The sequence below is a fragment of the Dipodomys spectabilis genome, unplaced genomic scaffold (genome assembly GCF_019054845.1).
Source record: "Dipodomys spectabilis isolate Male_0828 unplaced genomic scaffold, ASM1905484v1 ptg000018l, whole genome shotgun sequence".
In the NCBI taxonomy this organism is placed as follows: domain Eukaryota; kingdom Metazoa; phylum Chordata; class Mammalia; order Rodentia; family Heteromyidae; genus Dipodomys; species Dipodomys spectabilis.
Window position 1 is genome coordinate 11,759,366 of NW_024870695.1, and position 25,357 is coordinate 11,784,722.

The window sequence follows — 25,357 nt, forward strand, 5'->3', positions numbered from 1 at the left end:
TATGTCTTCAAGATATTTGATTTTATTCACATATTTTTAAGATAGGGTCTCTCTTGGTGATCCTAAACTCTCAATCCTTTTGCTTCAGCCTCTGAGTTCTGGAATGCCTGGTATAGACTACCAGACCTAGCTTCTTCATTTACAAAAAACCCCCAGTCAGATATATAGATACTTAGATTTTCTTCTTTTCCCTTCCTTCCCCCTCCCTTGATCTCTCTTTCTCTCTCTTTCTTTCTTTCTTCCTTCCTTTCTTTCTTCCTTTCTTCCTTTCACCTTTCTTTTTCTTTCTTTCCTTTTCTTTCGTGACTTGATTGCACTGGAGCTTGAACTTAGTACCTGGGTGCTATCCCTTGGCTTTTTTTCTCTAGGCTGACACATTACCACCTGAGCCACACCTTCACTTCCAGGTTCATTGGAGATAAGAATCTCATGGATGTTCTTGCCTTGGATGACTTTGTACCACAATCACATCAGCCTTCTTAGTAGTTAGGTTTATAGATGAAAGCCACCAGTGCCAGGCCTAATTTTTGTTATAAAATTATTAATATTTCTTTTGCTATTAACTATCCTGTCTTATAAAAGTCATACTGATTCAAATATTTCAAGAAAATTTCCAAGTTTGGTTCTGTACTTTCATATGATTTACTGTTGATCTTAAAAGAGTCTAGAAAACAAGGAATGGAGTTGTAGAGGACAAGAATGAGTTGCAAAGCCCTCACACTGACACATGGAAGGTTGAAATTTATATGATCTTTCACATGACAACCACTCAGAGGAGCAACATGAAGAGTCCTTGACTTTAGATGATAGACATAAGGAAGTGTGGGCCAAGGTGACTCAGGAGAAAACACTGGGTTTGATAAACTTAAGGCAGAAATGCATACTCCCTGACCTTTATATAGAATCTTCCACAACTAACTCAGTTGGTAATTGTTTCTCTATTAAATAAACAATAATAAGGAAATAGCCCTTTGCAGAGTGAGACCAGCCGGGTATAAAAGTGGACACAGTGTAGGAGACTCCCACATCTGAGAAACTCACTCTCTTGGAAACCTATCTAGAACCTCCATCCCCAGACACCATGGTCAACTCCTGTTGTGGCTCCACCTGCTCTGAGCAGGGCTGTGGCCAGGAGACCTGCTGCCAGCCCAGCTGTGGTGGTTCTAGCTGCTGTCGTCCTACCTGCGGTCAGACCACCTGCTGCCAGACCACCTGCTGCCGCCCCAGCTGCTGCCGCCCAGTCACCTGCTGCCAGACCACCTGCTGCCGCCCCAGCTGTGGTGTGTCCAGCTGCTGCCGCCCCAGCTGCTGCCAGACCACCTGCTGCCGCCCCAGCTGCTGCCGCCCAGTCTGCTGCCAGACCACCTGCTGCCGCCCCAGCTGTGGTGTGTCCAGCTGCTGCCAGACCACCTGCTGCCGCCCCAGCTGCTGCCGCCCAGTCTGCTGCCAGACCACCTGCTGCCGCCCCAGCTGTGGTGTGTCCAGCTGCTGCCGCCCAGTCTGCTGCCAGACCACCTGCTGCCGCCCAGTCTGCTGCCAGACCACCTGCTACCGCCCCAGCTGCGGTGTGTCCAGCTGCTGCCGCCCCAGCTGCTGCCAGACCACCTGCTAACGTACAACTTGCTGTCCCACTGGCTGTCGTGGGTCTCATTGAACCTCCCATCTGACGACCAACCCGAGAGTCAGTCATCCTTACAACAGTGTCACCTACAGCAACTTTTCCCTGTGTTGAATGGTCACCAGCTTTCTTATCCTGCTACACGAGGAAGAGCTTTGCCGAAGGACATCTCTCTACATTTAGACATCACTCGTCAGTCCCATGAGTGTCCCCAACCGGGCCACAGATACACGATGCCCTCATTCTCAGCCCTCAAGTCCGTGACTGTCCTCTTTGTCTTTTCGATTATGTGTTAATTATTCTTCAATAAATATTACTTTGCCATCAGAAATTCTTGCATTTTCTTTTCTTTCTTTTATTTTCAGTTTGATGGTCAGTTTCTTTTCTCATGCTATTTCTTTCAAGGTGAAGAAAAGTTTCTGTACCCAGGATAAAAGCTGATTTTGCTAGAATACTGATTTTGTTAGACTGTTGATTTTGCCAGTACGTTCCTATGCTTATCATGGCCCAGTTTGCATCAACCGAGAAACCGAATCAAACTAAATATCCACCAACTGATGGGTGGATAAACAAAATGTTGTAATGCATAATGGAACACAAGTCATCCACAAAAAGGAATGAAATCCTGTCACTTGTGGCACCATGGATGGAGCTAGAATAGGTGATGTTAAGTGGAATCAGCCAGGCACAGAGAGAAAAAAGTTCTGCATGACATCACTCACACGTGGAATCTAAAAAAGTTAATCTTATAGAAGTAAAAAAAGTAGAAAAGTGGTTACCAGAAGCTGGGGAGAGTAAGGGGTAAGGTTGGCTTATAATAAAGTTACCCTTAAATGACAGAAATAAGTTATGGTGTTCCATTGTACAGTAAGGTGTCTATGTATTGCTTTGAAATATATAGAATCTTACATAAGATTCTATATAGAAAGCTAGAAGAAATGGTGTTGGCTGTTTTCAACATCAATAAATGATAACTATTTGAGAAGGTAAATATGCTTACCCTGATTTGAACATATGTATGAGGTGCATGTATCAAAACATCAGGTGATGTCCTATAAATATATACAGCTTTTATATGCCAATTATAAAAACAAAGAAAGGGCTGGATGTGGTGATGCATACTTAGAATCCTTAGCTTCTTGAGAGTCAGAAATAGGAGTCATGGTTTGAGGCTAGTCCAGGCAAAATGTGAGTAAGACTTATTGGGGAAAAAAAGCCAGCTATGGTGGTACTCATCTGTAATCCTAGCTATTTGGGAAGTGAAGGTAGGAGGCTCATGGTCTGAGGCCAGCCCAGGAACAGGCCTAAGATCTTATCTGAAAACAAAACCCAAAGCAAAAGCAAAGCAAAAGAGTCGGGAAGTATAGCTAAAATAGTAGAATGCTTTCCTAATAAGCTAGCGCACTGAGTTCAAACCTGAAGGAAGGAAAGGAAGGAGAGAGAGATGGATGGAAGGGAGGGAGAAAAGAAGACATATTAACTAACAATAACTTTCTTATTTAGTGGATAAGATGATGGATCACCTGGTATGTCCATTGGACTTATGGATGATTCACTCTACAACCTTAGATTTAAAAGGGAGACATGTCAGGTGTAGTATGTTTGGAATATTACTGAAAAAGAGGAATGTATTGCTGGAAGAAGAACAATATCCATGAATTGGTTCACATACATAAAATGTATCAAGTCTGAAAATTCAGGAGAGTATACACAGCCCATAAAACATAAGCCAAGGTAAAATCAGAGGATTGAATGACTGCTAAATGTTCATATTCTTATAATCTTTCTCTTAGTGACGTCTGTACTATTTTTTTTGGTGGTATTAAAATCAGAGCCTTGTACACAGTAGGTAAAATGCTCTACAACTGAGCTACATTTCTTGGCTCTAAATGTTCATACGGGAGAATTATTGTTCAAAAGATACCAAGAAACCATTGCAATCCTTTCAAGGGTTAGGAGAAGCTAGATGTAAAGATTAATTCATAGAGTCTTATTTCATTCATTAATTCATAGGGACTTGCTGTGGTTGGTCCTCTGAGGAGAAAGGGCTCTGGAATGTCAGATTGAAGCCACAGATGCAGCGGGGAAAGTCAGTGTGTGTAATGGATAAGACATGTCAGCTATGGGAAGATAAGTGATGCAAGGTAAGTTGGAAATACTGGGTGAGTTCTATTTTTATGGTGCCTGACACATGAGTGACATCCATCCAGTCATGCTCCATTGAAGTTCCAAACATAAGGTTTGCGGGTGTGTCTAACTATGACATATGGACTCACTCAACATGATCTGGTTGAAGTTACCTCTACAACGTGCTAATCACACAGTGAATTTTCAAGCAGTTCTCTTCCATTGTAAAGTCATATCCACAGATTTAAGAGCTGCAGACTAACTCTGGGCAAAGTCTTTTAGTTGGGAAGAGAATAAAAGGGAAACAAAGGGATCACAAGCATAACATGTTCAGACATGAATGGAGTGGTAATGGAATACAACAATCATATCCTCAGTCTTCACGTGAGGATACACACATCCAAAATATAGGGAATAGTCTTCATCCTTGAGAAGGAAATCCTGACATTTGTGAAAATGTGGAGCAATCTATGGAACAATATGTTAAATAAAATAAGCCAGACAGGGTTCTATACAAGATCTCACTTACACTCAATCCAAAAGAGTCAAACTCAAACTCACTGAAGGAAACAGAGAGTAAACAGATAGCTGCCGAGGAATAGTAGTAACAGGAATGGGGAAAATGTTCATCAAAGAACTTTAGTTATTCAAGATGAACAAGTTTTGGAAATCTAATGTACAACAATAAGAACACAGTTATTAGTATTGAATTGTATAATCAAAATTTACTAAAACAGTACGCCTTAAATGTTCCCTCTGTAAAAGGGTCATCATGTGAGGCAAAAGATTTGTTAATTATACAGATTGGTGTAAAAAATTCACAATGTAGATCTATATCAAAATACCTTAAGTACACACAATTTTATTTGTTAATTGTATCTGAAAAATAGCTAAGATGAAACACTTCCAAGAATATAAAATAAAAGAAGCATGGTACCAGGATGCTAGACGGGGTGACTTAAAGGAGGGGCGGTTTGGGCTGAGTGTTGGAAGAGATTGCTGGAGAAGGTAATGTTACCAAAGTCTTAAAGGACAAGTAGTGTGGAGTGTCTATGGTTTCTGAAATAGAAATGGGGGCTCTTAAGCACCATTTATTGCCTACAGGACTCCAGCTTTACAATTCTCCAAAAGGCTTTCCAAGAACATTTCTGACTAACTTAAAGCTCATGTTTGTAAACACGTGTCTTCTGTTGTGAGCCCAGTTATGAGTCATTGGGGATTTTTCACTCCCCAATCCGCCCTTCTCCCTTGATCCTGAGGATATGGAACTTAGCAGACTGTGGAATCCGCCACTCACTTTCCTTCTGAGAATGATTCATCTCTAAGAGCATTATATACTCCTGGGGAATGTTGAGTGTTGGGACAATTATTCATTACTTACTGCTTTTACCTTTTCTCCTCCTATGATCCATGCTATTGATGGCCAAATAAAACCTATTTTTTAAGATAAAACATTATCATAATTTAGTTTTAGTTATTTTTATTTGTTTTGTTTTTAAAATTTAATTTTATTGTCAAGATGATGTGCAGAGGGGTTATAGTTACATATATAAGGTAATGAGTCTTGTCAAACATTGTTGCGCCCTTCCTCATTTTTCTCCTACTTTCTCTCCTCCCCAGTGGCCTCCGCCAAGTTGTGAAGTTCATTGCTAACATGTTATCTCGTTGCATTGGTTCTACCCTTGTCCTTTGTCTCACTATTTTGTTGTTCTCCTTACCTTCCCTCATCCAGATAAACATATATACAATACCCATGGTACCAAAATAAAATACAGTGACAACAAGGGATAAACCATAGGGAAAAAAAAGAAAAAAAATAAGAAAAAATAAATAATTTCACATAATACATTAAAAACAACAACAAAGAAAAACCTCTTGTTTCCGTATCTTAGAGCTCATTTTGCTTAACACCATCTTCTATAGTCATATGTACACAGCTGAGCTATTGTGATCCTCTTCTAGGACCATCCTAGACATATGCTAATTATTACAAATGAGGGAAACCATGGAGCCTATGTTTCTTTGGGTCTGGCTTACTTCACTCAATATGATTTTCATTGCAGATATGGAACCAACCCAGATACTCCTCAATAGATGAATGGATCAAGAAATTGTGGTATATATACACAATGGAATTCTATGCTTCCATGAGAAAGAATGGCATTGCCCCGTTCATAAGGAAATGGGAAGATTTAGAAAAAAATCATATTAGTTATTTCTAGTACTTTGATTTGTTAATCATGACCAGTTTTAGTTCTTGGTGTTGGGGAGGGGGGTATTGTAGGAAGTACCATTCATTGTTCTTTAGGAACTCAAAGTTCTTTCAATTATTGTCCATCAGTTCTACAATAATGAGTAATAAAATGTCTGATGCACCTGGAGCACCTGAGAGATTCAGGAGTTAAGGCCCTTTCAGTGAGAAACTGGGATTTGTTTTGTTGTTGTTGTTGTTTTCTTAGCTCTACACTGAACTAGAGGGAGCAGCCATTGACAATGTACCTAAGCCTGTTGAAAAGTGCTTCTTTGATCTCTGTTGTCCGTGGGGACTCTTGAATTTAAGAGGCAGTCCCTTTGATGAGTGCTATAAAAAGTTAAGAGTGCTTGCTGGGTGGTCTAACTCCTTTCAAGGAGAAGATGGAGACTTGGTTTTATTGAGGTGGGCAGGGGATGAAAGTCTTACTAATTACCTCTTCTGCCAATTCTTAGATGCATGCTAGAAGCCTGATTCTGGGTAACAGCTAGGAGAACGTGCAGTCAGATTCCTCCAGGACTTGGTATTATTGCTTCCTCTGCATGATCTGAGACAAGGGCTGGGAGTTAGTCAATTGAAGGAGGGATAGCTTGCCTGCATATTTAAAGCCATCTCTTTGTTCCAGAAAGCTAGCAAATATGGAGTCTCCTTGCCATTCTCTATGCTAGGTGATTTAAAAGCTAGTTTTTCTGATTGAAGTTAAATTGAAGAGCTCAATGAGATACTGATTGCTTCTCAGGGAAAGGTTGGAGACCTGGTCTTACTGCTGTAATGCACTGGTCAGAGAGGGCCCATATATGCATTCAGGTCCCCTGTTTTCTTGCCGAATGATTCCTAGATTGACCTTCTCCATTTCTGTAGGCTTATATGCATCACTGCATCCATCCCTGAGCTGCAGCTCTACGCTCACTTTTGCCATCTCTTCTTAGAGTCTTGAAATGGGAATTACCACAGAAGCAATAAAGAAAAAAGAAAGAAGGTCTAGGCTCATTCAAAGACCTTCGGAGATAGCCCTCCTGCCTAAAACTCCACAGCCCTCCCTTCTAGTTCACAGGAAGCCCCATTTGCCTCTTGTGAGGCATTGCTTTCCTATGCACTAAACAGTTGAAAAACATTGTCTTTGTGGAATTCCCTCTCATGAAATATATCAGTGGTCTTTTGGGTTTGTGAGTCAGCATTTTGTGGCAGGAGGGAGACTCAAAATATTTAGAAACCAGTATTTTAACTTAACAAGCTGGTCAGAATGGGTATGAGGCCTAACCCCAAAATGAGGGTAAAATTCTTCCTTGTGGTTCTTGGTTATATATTCCCTGCTGGATCACGGAGATGTGGCATTAAGGAGGACCCTCTGGGCATTCGGGTCAATGGTTGTTTACCAGCTCATTTTTTGCTATCTCAACCATACAATTGACCTGGTGCTACTACCTGCACATTAGGCTGGCCTGAGATGCCCCAGCTCAACCTCAAAGATAAAAATTAAAAGCTGCCATGATCCCACTGACCGGATGTAATTACTATTAGCAATTAATTAGTACCTTAGTACTGCTTTGATATTTTCCTATTCACCTTAAAAGTAATTGAAGCTACACTGTAGATTCTGCTTTTTAAATAGAACTATAAATTTTTCCATACTATAGGTGCAGTTACAAATTCCAATGGTGACTCCTAAAAATCGGTGTCCATCCATGATCTACATTTGCCATTCTTTCTTTTTTGAAAATCTTCTTTTGGTGGCATTGAGGTTTAAACATAGGGCTAACCAATTGCTAGAGAGGTATTGTTCTACTGGAACCATGTCTCCAAACCAATATGTTTGCCTTTGAAAAAGAGGAAATCTGTCAATAAAACCAAGAACCAGGCAATAGGGTAAGAATAATTTCTATGTCCTGGACCTTTTCCTAATTTTGTCCTCTTGAGTATTTAAATTACAATGAGCCATGCTGATAGATCAAACCTTGCCTTCCAGTGCTAGGATTCTTTACTTTTTAGATTTCATTATATCTGATTGGACAATTAAGTCTCTGGTACATAGGAATGCAACAAAAATGGTGGCCACGGCATGACCCAAAGATGGGTCCAATATTATGTCAATCTTCACATGAATACTGCTCAATAGAAGAAGCTGGAGAGTTTTAGACCTAGATAATGCTCACAAGGAGAGAATGCTGAGGTGACTCAGAAGGAAAGATCAGATGGAGTCGAGAGTCAACACATTTACATTGGAACCAACCAGCATCGGAACCAAAATGAAGCACAGAAAGGAATAAAACTAGAAGTGATTCAGCATGAATGTCATTCATCAGGAAATAGGAGCAATGTTTATCATTCAATTTGGAAAACGTAATTGCCTAACAACAATTAATTACTTATTAGAATAAACAATAATAAGGAAGAGCTCCTTCAGCAGGCATATATAAGGGACCTTGAGCAAGAAGATTTCCAGATTCAAGAAATATACTCATTTGGAAACCACTCAGAACTGCCATCCTGAACATCATGATCAACTCTTGTAGCTCCGTCTGCTCTGAGCAAGACTGTGGCCAAGGTCACTGCCAGGAGACCTGTTGCCAGCCCAGTTGCTGTGTATCCAGCTGCTGCAGGCCCTGCTGCCAGTCTCTGTGCTGCCAGCCCTGCTGCCGCCCCAGCTGCTGCCGCCCTAGCTGCTGTATATCCAGTTGCTGCAGGCCCCAGTGCTGTACCTCCAGCTGCTGCCGCCCCAGCTGCTGCATCTCCAGCTGCTGCAGGCCCTGCTGCCAGTCTGTGTGCTGCCAGCCCTGCTGCCGCCCTAGCTGCTGTGGTAGTTCTTGCTGCTGATCTAGATCTGTGGACAGTCTAAACCCTCATCCTTCCGCCATCACAGAGAGAACCTCTTTTTGGCAGAAAATGTAGACTTTGCGATAGTATGAACTTCAGACACATTGAGTGATCTAGAAAAGTCTGTTTTCTGTATTGTTATTTAGTCTTTCTTTTTTAAAATTAGAAACACTCTTACTAGTGAATCAGAATTTAGGGCCAAATTATGCAGAGTTGTTTGAGAATTCCTAACTCTGAATAAAAAGCAAAAGCATTAAAATATTTCACTTATTGATTTTTTTCTTACCAATGTGTGTGTGTGTGTGTGTGTGTGTGTGTGTTTGTGACATCTATTTTGATAGGGATTTGCTTGAAGTTTCCCAATAAAGCTTTAATTCTCAGACCCTGGGAGTTCTTATCTTTCACTAATTATTTCTTATTAATGAAGTAGTGTGTTTATATTTCTGTCTCTTTTTCTTCATGACACAGGAGGACATGATATCAGAAGGCCTTAAAACTGAAAAATTAAACTGGTACTTACCATTGAATTTAGTCTTATAGTGAAAATAGGAAACAAATGGCTTTAAAAAGAAGTATTTTCATACACACAATCAAGTTTTTTTTATTTCAGGATTACAAGGCTAAATATAAATAAGCCAATAAATGTAACATAGTATATTAAAAAAAATCAAAGATAAAACTCATATGACCATCTTAATAATATTACTCAAAGACCCTTTGATAAAGCTCAACATCGTTTTATCATAACAGTTCTGAATAAATTAGATATAAGGAAACAAGAGCATTTCCTCTAAGATCAGGAAGAAGACAAGATTGCCCACTCCCACTACTCCTTTTCAGTACAGTGATTGAATTCTTAGTTAGAACAATAAGGCAAGAGCAACAAAAAGGATATGAATTAGAAAGGAGGACATTAAACTACCTATTTGCAAATGATGTGATTGCAGATGACAAAATTCTGTAGAGTTAACCCTACTGACACCATCAACAAACCCTTTAGCACTGACAAACACATTCCATCAAGAAGTAAGAACCAAAGTCAGCATACAAAAATATAGTATTCATATATAGCTTTTGCTGTATGCCAATAATACATTGAAGTCAGGTAAGCAATTCTGTTCAGAAACAGGACAGTGGTAAAATGGCTAGAACATGTCTGACCTACTCACTATTACCTTACCTTGGCTGTAAATATCTTACATTCTGCAGTAAAAAGTCATGGCTGAGCCCAGGCACTGGTGGCTCACACCTGTAATCCTCGCTACACAGAAGGCTGAGATCTGAGGATTGCAGTCCGAAGCTTGCCTGGGTAGGAAAGTTCATGAGATTCTTATCTCCAATTAGCAACTAGAATACCAGAAACAGAGTTGTGACTCAAAGTGGTAGAGTTCTAGCCTTGAGCAAAAGAGCTCAGGAATAGCTTCCAGTCCCTGGTTCAAGCCTCATGACAGACAAAGAAAAAAGTTCTGGCTCACATCTGTAATGCTATCATTTTGGAGGCTCAAACAGGAGGATTGTGAGCCTGAGGCTAACCTGGTCCACTTGGTGAGTTTCAAATAGCCTGGGCCTACAAACAAACCAACAAACAAAAACAGGCAAACAAGGCTAAAGTCAACCAACCAACCAACCTACAAGTCATTGAGAGATTAAGGCTAAGTAGATGAACATAATCCAATGATACATTGCCTACATAAGACTCATTTTAGCTTCAAGAACATACAAGCCTTGAAAAGACAGAGAAAAACATAGAAATAAACCACAGACATCCTGTCAACTACTATTGACAAGGATGCCAAGACCACATAATGCCAAGATCACATAACAGTCTCCAAAAGACACTATTTTGGGGGGTAGGTAGAGGGGAAATGGATATATATGTATATAAGAATAAAACTTGAACCTTATCTTAAACTATACTGAAAACAATTCAAAGTTGATGAAAGACTTAAGTGCAAAATCTGAACCTACAACACTCCTAGAAGAAAACAGGCAGAAAGTGTCATGATATCAGGTCTTGACAATATTATTTTGGATATAAAATCTCCGTGTTCTATAGTTAAATGTTAAATTAAAAAGAAGTAAGAAAGAATACTGAAAGCTGCAAGACATTTGGATCTGACCAAATTTTGCACAGGCAACCAAAAAAATAGGTATGAATATACTATGAAATTTCTACACATAAGAACAAAATGAAAGACAACTTACAGAATAGGAGAATATATCTGCAAACAAAATATGTGATTAGTGGTTAATATCCAAACTATACCAGAGTTCATAGTATCCTCCTTCCTCCCCCAAAAGAACATATTCACATTAGCAGTGACTTCTGTAAGTGAAGCTGAGCAACTAAGAACAGAGATTGACTAATGGGATAGTATCAAATTAAAATGCTTCTTCACAGGAAAAAAAAGTCACTAGCCTGGCTGAGATTCCAGATGTGGAACACCACACCTGGCCAATGATCTCCAAATACTTTGATGAACATATTTTATAGTAAGAATGCCAAAGATGAGAGGTCAATAGCTGTCCTCAGAGAGCAGGAATCACTGCCCCCAAGACAACCCTAGAGCTAAAAGTGACATGTATGAACATGGTACAAAGTCAGGCTTTCCCTCCTCTATTTTAGAGTCTTTTTTTGGTGCTGAGATGGGCTTGAACTTGGGACCTCACATTTTTTGGGGGTCTCACATTTTTAATTTTTTATTGTAAAAATAGTGTACAGAGGGGTTACAGTTATATGAGTAAGGTAATGAGTACATTTCCTATGGAGCATTGTTACCTACTCCTTTGTTTTTCTCCTACTATCCCTCCCCCCTACCTCCCCCCTCAAGTTGTAAAGTTCGTTTTCTATATGGTGTCTTGTACATTTCACTGTTACAATGGGTCATCCTGTATCCTTGTTTCAGCATTTAAGGATCACACATTTTTTGCTTGACTTCTTTGCTCATAGCTTGGCTCTACTACTTGAGCCATGTCTCCACCTCTGGATCTTTTTTGCTAGTTATTTGGTTAATTGGAGATAAGGATATCATGGATTTGGTTGCCCAGACTGCCTTTGAACTGCAGTTCTTAGATGGAAGCCTTCTGAGAGGGTAGGATTACAGGTGTGAACCAATGACACCCAGTTCTTTCCTTCCTTCCTTGTTTCCTTTCTTCCTTGTTTCCTTCCTTGCTTTGTTTCTTCCTTCTTCCTCCTTTCCTCTTTTCCTCTTTCCCTCTCTCTCTCTCTATTTCTTTCTTTCTTTCAATTTAACATGCCTGTTTTATATATACAATGCGTCTTGGATCAGAGATCCCAATGTATCCCATCCCCCAAAGTATCACAAAGTATCCTAGTCTCATTTTCAGGTGTTTACCTCAAATAATATGATTGTCTTCACCCATGATTCCTCTTTCTATTCATTATCCCCTTCCCATTAGCTCCCAATTTCCTCCAGATATGAAATATTTCTGCTTCCTGGTATTCATTTTGTTAAACTGTGTATTAATTATTCAGAGGAGATATATTATGGAATTTCACAATGATGTATACAGGATTTTAGTTTCATCATGTATATATATGTATATGTGTATATATAAATATACACACACATACCTGTATGTGTATACCCATATATTTATATTTTAGGTCTAACATCTATATATTCAAGAACCTATGTGCCCTTTGTCTCAATTCACTCAATATAATATTTAGCAGATTCATTCATTTCTTTGCAAATGATATCTGTTCATTAGTTCTGTTGGATGAATAAAAATGATATATGTATGTGTATGTAATGTATAGACCACCATATTTTCTTGATCCATTCATTAGTTTTAGGACATCTGGGCTGTTTCCATAACCTGGCTATTGTAAATAGTGCTGCAATGAACATGGGCATGCAGGTGTCACTATTATAGTCTGACTTACATTCTTTCAATTAAATACTCCCCCAAAACATGAGTCTATGAGAATCAATATTACCCAAGGGCAGACATGATTTATTGTGCAAACTGAAGCATGTAGTCCCACGACACAAAGTTTCATGGGACAATTCTCTTTGAAGATGCAAGAGCAAGAATGATACATGTGAGATGATTCAGGAAGAGCTGATGGATGAATCCTAACATATCAGGAAAAGGAAATTGTGTTTTGTATCCAGTTTAATATTGCTTGATCACAGGGTGTTCTATTTTTAATTCATCAAGAAGTCTCCATGCTGACTTCCATATAGTTACACTAATTTATATTCCCACCAACAGTATTAGTAGAGGCCATTTTCTCCAATATCCTCTCTAGCATGTGTTGTTGCTCATATTCTTGATAATGGTCCTTCTGACTGGAATTAGAGGTCTCAAATGAATACACTAATGATGAACCTCAAATCCCTTGAAAACCAAGAACTAGCTAAACCCCCAAACAAGCGGATGGAATGAAATAATAAAAGTTAGGATAGAAGCCAATGAAATAGATACTAAAAAACTATACAAAAAAATCAATGAAAGAAAAAGTTGGTTCTTTGATAAACCCTTAGCCAATCTTACTAAAAGCAGAATGGAAATGATTCAATTAAATAAAATCAGAGATGAAAGTGGAGAAACTACAACAAATACAAGTGAAATCTCTATGTTGCTGTGAATCCAGGTTTTAAGAAATACATTCCAACTTGTAGACTGGTGACATTCCTCATTCTGTGACAAGTTTTCAGCTAGTCATTGAATTAGGCATTTTTTTAAACTCTTACTACATTTCACAATGAAAAACAAATCACCCACTTAAGCAGATGTCCATTGATCTAGAAATCTGTTTTCTGTGATCAATCTTCTGTCTCTTGTTTGAAGGAAAACAAAGAACTAGAGAGTGAATTTTAATGAACAATTCAAATAAAAGAATAGGGAATATAAAGGTCCCAGCCAAGCAACACAACACAATATGAGCTAGAGTAAGAGAGAAAAACACAATATGAGCTAGGGTAAGAGAGTAATTTGATGTGGGCAAGTCAATCCATAAGGCAAAGGAGATGAGTTGCTAGGACCTGGTGCAGCTAGAAAGACAAGAAGTCAAAGAAAGAAGAAAAATAAGTCCAACAGAGTAAGAAAGATCAAAGAACTAACTATCATAGTGTAGCTGAACTTGGCAGCCAATTTTTGCCAGAGGCCCTAAAAATGAGTTTTGGAAGTTTGTGTCCAAGGGAAGAGAAACATCAAAAGTTCAGGACTTGGCACTCTTCCTCAAAATTGTTCTGTATTTACCATGATAAATTCTAAAAATGGCTCCTAAATTACACGGTGGCACGGGGGGGGGGGGGGGTGTGTGGGGGGGAAGGGTTCTTGTTTCAGTGGTCTTTCTGTTCTCATGTAAGTGGTCTGTGTTTGACATTCAAAAACTTCTTTACCATGGGAGATAGACCCCTGAAATATGGGCTGACAGCATTATCTTTCTAAGTCTCCAGAAAAAAAAACCCATGGGTCTATGAGAATCATTATTACCCAAGGACAGACAAGATTTATTATGCAAAGTGAAACATATAGTCCCAAGAGATAAATATCATGAGACAGCTCTCTTTAAAGATGCAAGAGCAAGAATGATACATGCAAGGTGTATCAGGAAGAGCTGATGGATGAATCTTAACACATCAGGAAAAGGAAACTGTGTTTTGCATTCAGTGTAAAAATTCAACCAGGAAAACGATCTTGTCTAATTTAATCGCCACTTACATGTTTTTTAACACAAACAATAACAAGGAAAGAATGCTACAGGTGATGACAGCAGATCCTTAGCCAGGTATAAAAGAGCATCGGATGGGGGCGAAGACTATTCCATACTTTTCAAATCACCCTCTAGAAACCCTACTCAGAATCCCATCCTCTGACACCATGGTCAACTCCTGTTGTGGCTCCACCTGCTCTGAGGAGGGCTGCTGCCAGCCCAGCTGCTGCAGGACCCAGTGCTGTACCTCTAGCTGCTGCCGTCCCAGCTGCTGTGTGTCCAGCTGCTGCAGGCCCTGCTGCCAGTCTGTGTGCTGCCAGCCCAGCTGCCGCCCCAGCTGCTGCACCTCCAGCTGCTGCCGCCCCAGCTGCTGCGTCTCCAGCTGCTGCAGGCCCTGCTGCCAGTCTGTGTGCTGCCAGCCCTGCTGCCGCCCCAGCTGCTGCCGCCCTACCTGCTGTACTAGCTCCAGCTGCTGTGGCTCCAGCTGCTGCCGCCCCAGCTGTTGCATCTCCAGCTGCTGCCAGCCCAGCTGCTGCATCTCCAGCTGCTGCAGGCCTTCCTGCCAGTCCGTGTGCTGCCAGCCCTGCTGCCGCCCCAGCTGCTGCCGCCCTACCTGCTGCATTTCCAGCTGCTGCAGGCCTTGTTGCCAGCCCAGCTGCTGCCGCCCCAGCTGCTGCATCTCCAGCTGCTGCAGGCCCTGCTGCCAGTCTGTGTGCTGCCAGCCCTGCTGCCGCCCCAGCTGCTGCAGTGGATCTTGCTGTTGATTACTCTGACCTTTACCCTCCTGGTCCTCAGCAGCCAACGTTTCGATGAACACCACCAGTGAGCTGGATCACAGAGGACAGCTCTCACTGGGGTTCATGTGGGCCTGTCAATCTACTTCCTCTTCACTGCTAAGGTTACTATGTCTCTCTAGAACACACAAGAATTTGAATTTTCTCTGAAATCTGCCCACTCTCACGTCCCCCTTTCCCCCTCCCCCTCACTCATGGGAACATTTGTTTTCTGAAATGCTGTAATTCCTGCATCTTAAATAAACCTGACTTTTGCATACATACAAATACAAAGGCATGATGTCTCATGTTTTTTCTTCTTGAATATCTTTAACTGCCAACTCTTTTGGCAGTCCATCTCTAAAGAGGGAGAGGATCGTAGCAGGCAATTTTATGTGTGTCAGCTATTTCTCCTCAGGTGTCCTCATTCCAAAGATGAAGAGGGTTTCTGAAAGCGAGCATCTTAGTGCCGTTTCTGAGAACTTTCTGTGGCTGAAGATCTAGCTCTGCACAGTAAGTGTCTAGGAATAGATTTCAGCCAATGAAAGGGAGCTGAGGAAGTCTTCTGTAACTCGCTTCTCATTGATTGCAAACACCCTCCGGTGGCTGGCAGTGATGTTCTATTCATTGTCATTCTGTAGGGTTTCCTCCATACTTAGAATCATTCCTATAGTCCCTGCAGTGCGTTCAGAGATTATCTGCCAAAGAAACTGTTTGTTCTTATACTCCCATGCTGCTGGGAAAGTGGCTCAGTGGTAGAGCCCTTGCCTTGCATGCCTGAGGCCCTGGGTTCGATTCCTCAGCACCACTTAAGCACAAAGAAAAAAAGCCGGAAGTGGCGCTGTGGCTCAAGTGGTAGAGCACTAGCCTTGAGCTGAAGAGCTGAGGGACAGCGCCCAGGCCAAGAGTTCAGGACCCACGACTGGACCCCCCCCCAAAAAAAAAAAGAAAATACTTATACTCCCATGCCTAATAGACCTTAGAGGAGCACAGATTAGTGTAACTATTTTCCTAGTCTCTGTCACTGCCCTTCAACACGTGTGTGTGTGTGTGTGTGTGTGTGTGTGTGTGTGTGTGTGTGTATACGCGTGCATGTTCATGCATGCATGCATGCAAACCAGTCCTGGGGCTTGAACTTGGGGCCTTTGTGCTGTTTCTGAGCTTCTTTTTGCTCAAGGCTAGTGTTCTACCACTGTGTCAGAGCACTACTTCTGGCCTTTTCCGAATAGTTTGTTAGAGATAAGAGTTTCATGGTCTTTCCTGACTGGGCTGCTTTGAACTATGATCCTTAGACCTCAGCCTCCCAAATAAATAGAATTACAGGTGTGAGCTACCAGCACTTGGCTGTAATGCTTTCTTTCACATCACTGTCTTAGGATGAGGGAACAATTCTCATGGCATCTGAGATTGTATTTAAGGGGCTACTACCTGGACATCTTGAAGAGGAAATATTGAAGTTTACTAGGTTGCCATCCTAAGATGTTTGTACTAAGTTGGATTCAGTTGGAACAGAACTTTACACTGGGACCAGAGAGAAAGGGTAATAACAATAATGAAATGCACAGGAAGCAACTTAGAATAGTAAAAGCAGCCACGCCAAAATGCAGTTTTAGTGAATTCCACTTGAACACCTTGGGATGCTCTAGAGTTGAGTAAGACTAATAGCTCTCCCACTCTTAGAGGTAAAGTAGGTCTTTAGACTACTGAGTTATCTCTATCTGTGACCACCCAGGGAAGAAAAGAGGCTACAGAGAGGCCAGACACATTCAGGCACCTGTAGGTGAGGACAATTGCCTAGGTAGTAGGGCAGGTGAGCTCTGTGAGCTGAGGAAATGTTGTGCCTCTTAATGTACACCTGCATTGTACATTCACCATAGCTTCAGGATGGGGAGACCATTAGGGTTCAGAACTCTTAGCATGCAAATGACTCTTGCAAATGGCTTTACCAGACAAGTTACATAGACCAAGAGACATCCAGCCCACAGACAGTCCCTACACAACCTGCTTAGGTAATTTTGACTGACCAAACGCATGGGCTGGGTAGAAGATATCATACTCTAGCCTCATGGATGTCTCCTACCCAACAGTAAGATCCATCAGAGCCAGTGAAAGAGGGAGAGGGGGCCTGAAAGATAGAGTTGACTAGCAGTAGAGATGTCACAGTCTTTTGTCACCAAATGCTGCCACATTCTATTGGGTGGGAGTAAGTTATTAAGCATAGGAAATTATGCAGCTCATGAATACCAGAGTGGAACTATCTGGGGGCCACTAGAAGCTGCCTGTCCCAGCTAGTATACAACGCATAGCAAAAACCTAATGACCCAAAATACATAGAGTGAAAGTCTGTTTTTATAAAATTCATACATGTATTGTAGGATCCACTTGTTGTTTATACATGTGTGTCAAGGTGGTATAAGGTGGCATTTAAAAAAGCAATTTAAGAACTACTTTCACACTAGGAATAATAGCCATGTGCTGGTGGCATGCATCTGTAATTATAGCTACTCAGGAGACTGAAATCTGGAGTGTCTTAGTTTGAGGCCATCCCAGGCAGAATAGCAAGGGTTGAGGTTTGAGGCCAATTTGGGATAAGATGTTCATGAGATTGTCTCCAGATTAACTAGCAAAGAACTAGTCTAAAAACGTGGCTCAAAATGATAGAAATCTAGCTGAACAATCAAGATGAGGAAGCATAAGGTTCTGAATTAAAACCTCAGTATATCCATTTAAAAAAAAAGAGGCCATGTGTCAGTGGCTCACACCTGTAATTCTAGCGACTCAGGAGGCTGAGATCTGAGGATTGCAATTCAAAGCTGGCCTGGGCAGGAAATTCCATATGCCTTTTATCTCCAGTTAGTCACAGAAAAATCCAGAAGTGGTGCTGAGCTCAAGTGGTAGAGTGCTAGCCTTGAGCAAAAGGAGCTCAGGGATAGTGTCTAGGCCCAGAATTCAAGGCCTGGGACCAGAAAGAAACCCCAGAAAAGTTGGAATAGTGGAGATGTGGTCCAGAAAATACATGCAGATGAAAAAAATTTCTTCTTAGATATGGGCTTTGGGTAATTGCTTAATATCTATTATATTACAAATGTATACTATATATACTTATTATTTTTTACCACATGCTTTTTTACATGATAGCAGAAAGTTTTAAGGAATTTTGGTTAATTGAAATGAAAATCAAGATTTACAAACCAATATTAGATTAAGCAATGACTAGAGATAGTTTAAGAACAAGGAGAAATTCAATTTACTTTAAATATTGCTGTAATTCATAACTGGTAACACCGCTCAATTTCTATTTGCAGATATGGAAATGGAGCTTAGTTTTTGTTTAGTATAAAGTAACATAATTGAACTGAAAACATGTTACAGTTCCTGCCAGACATGAGTACTGTAGGTATCTCTGCTCACATTGTGATATTGTAACTAATACAGTATAATACTAATTCATTTTATATTATATGGCTGAGATTTATAAGAATGGTAGCTCACACTAACATAATAATAAGTGACACCTGATAAGAAAGATCATGTTGGCATGCCGTGTCACTGTATTTAGGCTAACTGGCAGACATAGCCATTTCCTAGCTGGGTCTATGCAAATGTAATTGTGCCCACTCCCATCTGACTTCCTTAATGTTTGCTCATGATATTCTAAAAAGACAAAAAATAAAAGTGTAAAAGAGGAAAAAGAATCACAACAAAAAATTGTATTGTACCACAACCACTCTATAAAAGGTAGAGTTCAAATAGCTGTCCCACCATCAATGTGTCTAGCCTAGATTTTAATATTCTATTCTAGAGTTTATGTTGCTAGATCACAGGTATGATTTAATAAGAAACAGAGTGCTTTCTCTCTTAGTTTTCATTTTCCTCGTTTAAAAGCTAAAGTGCTTTCTTACAGCAATCTCTTATTGCTTCATTCCCTACCGGCCCAATTTTATCTATAAAGGATCGGTTGGCTTTGCTATTAGAATGATCCAAAAGGGTAAACTGGACTGTCAGTGTTCCAGTCTACAGTGCTTAAAGTTAAGAGTCAATTCAGGATTGTTTTCTCAATTGTTTAGATAACGTCAATTAAAATTTGATGATGTATTACTTTGTCTCTCAATTGAAGATGCATGTCCCATGGAAATATTGGGAAATGGCCTTATAATCTTACGGCCATTGATACAATCAGGAACTATAAAAACTTGTGACTCTCAGGACTTGCTTAGATCAGCTGAATCAAAATTGTTCTGGGCAGGAGCCAGGCACTGATAGTTTTTTAACTCTTCCCAGGTGAGTCTACTGTTCAGCCAGCTGTGACCATTGCCAGCTTAGGGGTTGTGATTGTCTATACCTTGTGCTGAAATGAGAAGTTACTATGCTTTTTACTGTGAGAAAAATGACTTCTTTTTTTCTCTCTCCCCCCCCCCCCCCCCCCGCCACAAGATCAAGAATCAAACTCAGTATCTGACATTTTTACTCATTGGCTGGTGCTTTACCAACTGAACCATGCCTCCAACCCCAGAAAGGAATTTCTTTTTTAAAATTTTATTTTATTGTAAAGATGCTGTACAGAGGGGTTACAGTTACACAAGTAAGGTAATGAGTACATTTCTTGTTGAACATTGTTACCCTCTCCTTTGTTTTTCTCCTACTATTCTTAAGATTTCTTAATATTCAAAAACTTATAGAGAAACTTTCTTAATATTTTTTTGCCCACTTTATGTACCAAATTCAAGTGATAAATATTCCCACTTAGGACATAAAGTTGTTTAAATCCTTTATGTTCACCAAATTAACAAGCACAAGACTATGAATAGAATATAAGCCAACTGCTTGCTGAACAAGGTAATGGATTGAAATATTGCAGTGGGCTTGGTTTTTAAATGGTCTCAATTAAGAAATTCAGTGATGTCATCATATTCTTACAAGTCTCTATTTCTTGAGCCACAGGGGACCAACTGATGGAGTGAAAGTTAGAAATACTAATCACATAGAAACTTGAATGGAGATATGTGCATCCTAGAATACTTTACTATGTCCCTTCTTCACACATTTGAGATGCATTTCTTTTAATCCAGATATCTGATTTCCATCTCTCTTTCTTCACCCAAAATGGTATAAAGCAGAGCAAGGTGCAATTACTCTCTTGAATGATGAAGTATGAGAATTTAGTGCATTCAGGAACCCAACAGAGAACAGGAAGTCCAGGTGGAAATTAGAATAGGAGACAACCACAGTGGGTGACCTAACTTAAGTTGGCAAAGAAAAAAATCTTGGAAAAAGGGCATGAGTCATGAGTTGGTCTAGCCTGTTAAAGCCAGTTGGTCTATCCTGTTAAAGCCAGAAAGACAGCATACCAAAGACAGGAGGTAAAGAAACCGTAGTATAGAATTGAGGTTCTTGAGTTTTATGGGATAGGAGAGTTCTGCAACACATCTCCACCAAATGAGTTTCATAGATTTGCTCCTGGTGAACAAACTAAGGACATCAATATTATATTGTTAATTTTTCACCACAAAGCCATTCCATAGTTCCAGCCTTTCTACAAAAAGTCATGATTCACAGAGGAGGAAGGCACATGTCCTAATGGCTTTCCAGTCTCATGGTCTTTCTCCTTCATATTCCCATGCCCATCTGACCCATTAGGAATGAGCCATCAGACTCAAATACAGCTTTCCTCTTGGGTCACCACAAACAATTATAAGCCTACATGGATAATGATTAAGTAAGGATATTCAATGTACAGAACTGAAGCAAACATGTAGCAGCACAGAATGCCCAGGTGACAGCTCTCCTTTGGGCACAAAACCAAGAAATTCACTTAGGAGATGGTTCCCTACGAGATGACAAATCCTAAAACATCAGGAAAAAGGAAATGCTTTCCATTTGACTTCAAAATTTAACCAGGAAAAGAGACTTGGATAATTTGATAAGCACCTATTTATTAACACAAACAATAACAAGGAAAGAATGCCATAGGTAATGACAGCTGACCCTTAGCAGGGTATAAAAGGGCATCAGGGTCAGAGAGACTTCCAAACTTTCCAGCCACATCTCCTTGAACACTAACTCAGAACCTCCATCCTCCGACACCATGGTCAACTCCTGTTGTGGCTCCACCTGCTCTGAGGAGGGCTGCTGCCAGCCCAGCTGCTGCAGGCCCCAGTGCTGCACCTCCAGCTGCTGCCGCCCCAGCTGCTGCGTGTCCAGCTGCTGCAGGCCCTGCTGCCAGTCTGTGTGCTGCCAGCCCAGCTGCCGCCCCAGCTGCTGCCGCCCTACCTGCTGCATTTCCAGCTGCTGCAGGCCCTGCTGCCAGTCTGTGTGCTGCCAGCCCTGCTGCCGCCCTACCTGCTGCATTTCCAGCTGCTGCAGGCCTTGTTGCCAGCCCAGCTGCTGCCGCCCCAGCTGCTGCGTGTCCAGCTGCTGCAGGCCCTGCTGCCAGTCTGTGTGCTGCCAGCCCTGCTGCCGCCCCAGCTGCTGCCGCCCCAGCTGTACTAGCTCCAGCTGCTGTGGCTCCAGCTGCTGCCGCCCCAGCTGCTGCATTTCAAGCTGCTGCCGGCCCAGCTGCTGCACCACCAGCTGCTGCCGCCCCAGCTGCTGCATTTCAAGCTGTTGCAGGCCCCAATGCTGCACCACCAGCTGCTGCCGCCCCAGCTGCTGCATTTCAAGCTGCTGCCGGCCCAGCTGCTGCACCACCAGCTGCTGCCGCCCCAGCTGCTGCATTTCTAGCTGCTGCAGGCCTTGTTGCCAGCCCAGCTGCTGCCAGCCCAGCTGCTGTAGTGGATCTTGCTGCTGAGGGCTCAAACCTGTACCCTCCAGGTCTTCAGTAGCCAACATTGTCAATGGAGACCTTCTGTGAGCGGAATGTTCCTCTCATGGGAATATTTGTTCTCTGTTGTGTTTTCTCAAATGCTGTCACTCCTCCATCTTAAATAAATCGGAGTCTTACATGCCTCCAGTTATAAAGGCATAATGTCTCCTTGTTTTTTTTTTTCCTTTCTGGAATTATTGTTCATACCTGTTAGCGTTTGCCTTACATCCTTAAATGATAAAAAAAAAGACCAAAATCAAGGGTTTGGTGCATCAGGCCTTGGTCTCTTAGCACACCATACAGGAAGACAGCTTCACAGTGTCAGCACCTGGTCCTCTCTTGCTGAGCAATCTCATCAGGTGAAGGCCAAGCAATGGGCATGAGGATTCAGCCCCTAGCCACACAGTTCGATCGGTGAAAGGGAGCTGGGTGAAAGCGAGCTGCTCCAGCTTGCTCCTCCTTCTGTAGACCTGTGTCATTCCATTGACCAGAAGGTCCTCAGTCAGATTAGACTCCATCTGCCCTCTCAGGGGAATTGTGTCACGCTGTACCACTCCCCTCCCACCTTGGTTCATTCCCCAGCTTCCCTACAGGTCTTCTTGGCCTCATTCCCTAAGGAAAGAAAGTACTCTCTCAAACCTTTTGTGGGGTCTCTGTAGAGGACTCTCAGACTAAGTCACCATATTTGCAACCTTAGTGACATTTCCCTGTCACACATTTTCTAATGCAATGTGGATGGTTGGGATGGTGAACGGTCAGCCCCAGGGTTTGCTGTCCATTGGCTTCTCAATCTTCAGAATATCTCGCTATATGCCCTTTCAGATTTTTGAACGTTTGTTGCCAGACTTATTGTCTTCAGTCTTTTTGTTTATGTGTACATGTGTGTTGGCATATGAATATATCTAGAGTTTGAGATCAATGGTCAACACCATCTGCCTCAGGCTAAAGGGTACAGTGTTTACACAAAGTATGCCACAACACTGTTGGTGGAGAAGTTTCTGGAAAGGAGTGTACAAATTGTGCTCTGATCTATAGGAGGCTGTGTGGAAGGAGATACAAACCTGTGCGTGTAACAGAAAACTCAGAATAAGGGGTTGGCCTGCTAACTTGTGTAGAATAAGTTGGATTTGTGCCCCTTGGAGCAAGGGATTCTCTTTTGTTTGTTTTTGTTGGTCATGAGGTTTGGATCCTGGGTACTATCCCTGAGCTCTTTCACTCAAGCCTAATGCTCTACCACTTTGAGCCACAGCTCCACTTCTGGTCTTCTGGTAGTTAATTGGAGATAAGAGTCTCACAGACTGTTTTGTGCCAGCTGGCTTTGAACCACAATCCTCAGATCTCAGTCTCCTGAGTAGCTAGGATTATTATAGGCATGAGCCACCAGCACCCGGCTGCAAGGGATTCTTGTACAGGTCATTTATAAGGAAGTGCTCTGTGCTACCAAAACAAAGAGAAACATGAGTATTAGAAACAGCTGAGAAGAAATGCAGTCTCCAAGACTATATTTCATTTGACCAACAGTGAGCTCTAGAAAATGAATAGGACCAAAGCTGTTTTTGTCTGGGGGTAAGGGGTAGTGGTGGTGGTGGTCTGGACCTTTTCACTGACTGAGCACCTGTGGGCTTCCCAGCACAGGAAGGAAAAATGTATATAGGGTAGCTATCTCTAGAGGAAGTGTCACCTGTGCCTGACAACAAGTAACTAGGGAATTGACTAAGTGAACTTATCAGCCACCTGCCTGTGGTGCTCACACTAGCTTAGTGATGAGGACCTTTAAAGTAAAAAGTCCTTTACTAGATATATGTACTGTCCATCCTGGCCACCTGGGAAATGATTCGGGTCATGGCCATAATGTATAGAGATATGAACTGTTACTGGGTAGGCTTTCTGGTCATTTAGGACAATTGCCTAGTGGAGTCATCTGGGTCTTTTACTGAGAGTTCTGAACTCAAGGTTACTATATCCACACTGGCTGTAGTGGTTACATGGCATGCACATTCCCAGGTATAAGTGGAACTAAAAATACCAGAACATCCCCAGTGGGTTCTCTAATGCTAGGTATCTTCCTCCCTAACCTCACTGGGCAGCAGTGTCTTATTTCTTCACGGCAATGAAGTCAGTTATCCTGGAACAGCTCCTTACCTACCTTGCCTGCTTACCCAGTGGCGAGAGAAACTCGGGGAGCTAAGGTCACAAACATAACTTTCATTCCCATGAAACCCTTACAGGGTTGCCTTGCGTATTCTCACCTCTTCAGCAAAAGACTTCTACTTCTATGGTACCTAAATTTATGTGGAGGAAGGATGATTTTTTTTTTCCAAAAGGGATGACAAGGTTGATGAAGGTGTCTCATCTTTTGATCTCTTGCTTTTCTAGGTTAATGCAATTTTAATCATGGAGAACAGAGCCTCACACTACTGTCACAGGTTTAAAGTACATACAGCCTCCTGGAGGACAGGCAGCCAGTCTTGTAGGGTATCGGCTGTAAGCTGGGACCTTAGCCACAGCTTATAAGTTGAAAGTATCACATTCTCAGGGGTTTGGGTTAGAGCAATATGGAGTTGTAGCAATGCAACGGGTCCAACAGTTCTGTGCTTATGGTACAATAACCTGTGCTGCGTTTTCTCTTGATCCCAGCTGCAATTATTTAGGATACCATGATGATAGTTCAAGTTTTCTGGAGCCTCAATATAATGGTGCTAAGGAGTTGCAGAGAGAAAAGCAGACTCTTATCCAACTGAACGTGAATTCCAGTCAGAAAGAAGCAACTGTACGATCTCCTCATAGAGAGTCCCTTACTTGGGACTCTTTGGCTGGCAAGGTACAGATTAGTGGGGGACAGTTGGGTGTTTGATAGGCTGGACTTCTGAACGCAGCATCAGTGTGACAACCCTGTAAACCATTGTCACCTGCACTTCCTATCAGCTGGGGCACCTATGTCTTATTGAAGTACAGTACCCATAGTATTTACATCTCCTTGTTTATCAGGTTTGACTAATTGATGCCACCATAATTATGAGTCAATATGATATTTGTAGTCCAGAAGGACTAACATATCCTTTGGAGTACATTGTGACACAGAGAAGATGAATTCACCTTGACAGAGAGAAGGTGACTTGCATTTATAAGTGTTCTCCATTCCACAAGTCCTGAGTCTACCTCTGCATCTTCTTCTTTGGCTATTTGAAGGGATCCATCTGCCAGTTCAGGCTCCATGGAGATCCCATATGAGAGACGGTGGGAATCTGTTCCTATCTCTATCCTCCCAACAATGAAAATTCCT

The 25,357-nt window shown here is 41.6% G+C and overlaps 4 protein-coding genes across 5 annotated transcripts; all 4 read left to right on the forward strand.

Moving 5' to 3' along the window:
• Positions 1–1,081: 1,081 nt before the first annotated feature.
• LOC122102624 (keratin-associated protein 4-1-like) lies at positions 1,082–1,612 on the forward strand. Of its 2 annotated transcripts, XM_042673387.1 has the most exons (2): positions 1,082–1,134; positions 1,198–1,612. In XM_042673387.1, exons 1-2 carry the CDS (start codon positions 1,082–1,084, stop codon positions 1,610–1,612), a joined length of 468 nt encoding a protein of 155 aa, XP_042529321.1. The 2 variants fall into 2 exon arrangements, with proteins under 2 accessions (XP_042529321.1, XP_042529314.1); XM_042673380.1 differs by having other exon boundaries at positions 1,082–1,612.
• Positions 1,613–8,492: 6,880 nt separating this feature from the next.
• Positions 8,493–8,810, forward strand: LOC122103606 (keratin-associated protein 4-3-like). Its single transcript, XM_042674214.1, has one exon. The coding sequence runs from the start codon at positions 8,493–8,495 to the stop codon at positions 8,808–8,810; it is 318 nt and encodes a 105-aa protein (XP_042530148.1).
• A 5,856-nt stretch (positions 8,811–14,666) lies between these two features.
• LOC122103607 (keratin-associated protein 4-7-like) lies at positions 14,667–15,263 on the forward strand. Its single transcript, XM_042674215.1, has 2 exons — positions 14,667–14,803; positions 14,852–15,263. The coding sequence occupies exons 1-2, from the start codon at positions 14,667–14,669 to the stop codon at positions 15,261–15,263; spliced, it is 549 nt and encodes a 182-aa protein (XP_042530149.1).
• Positions 15,264–21,357: 6,094 nt separating this feature from the next.
• On the forward strand, positions 21,358–22,059 carry LOC122103608 (keratin-associated protein 4-12-like). The gene is made up of 2 exons (XM_042674216.1): positions 21,358–21,584; positions 21,627–22,059. The coding sequence occupies exons 1-2, from the start codon at positions 21,358–21,360 to the stop codon at positions 22,057–22,059; spliced, it is 660 nt and encodes a 219-aa protein (XP_042530150.1).
• The last annotated feature ends 3,298 nt before the right edge of the window (positions 22,060–25,357 follow it).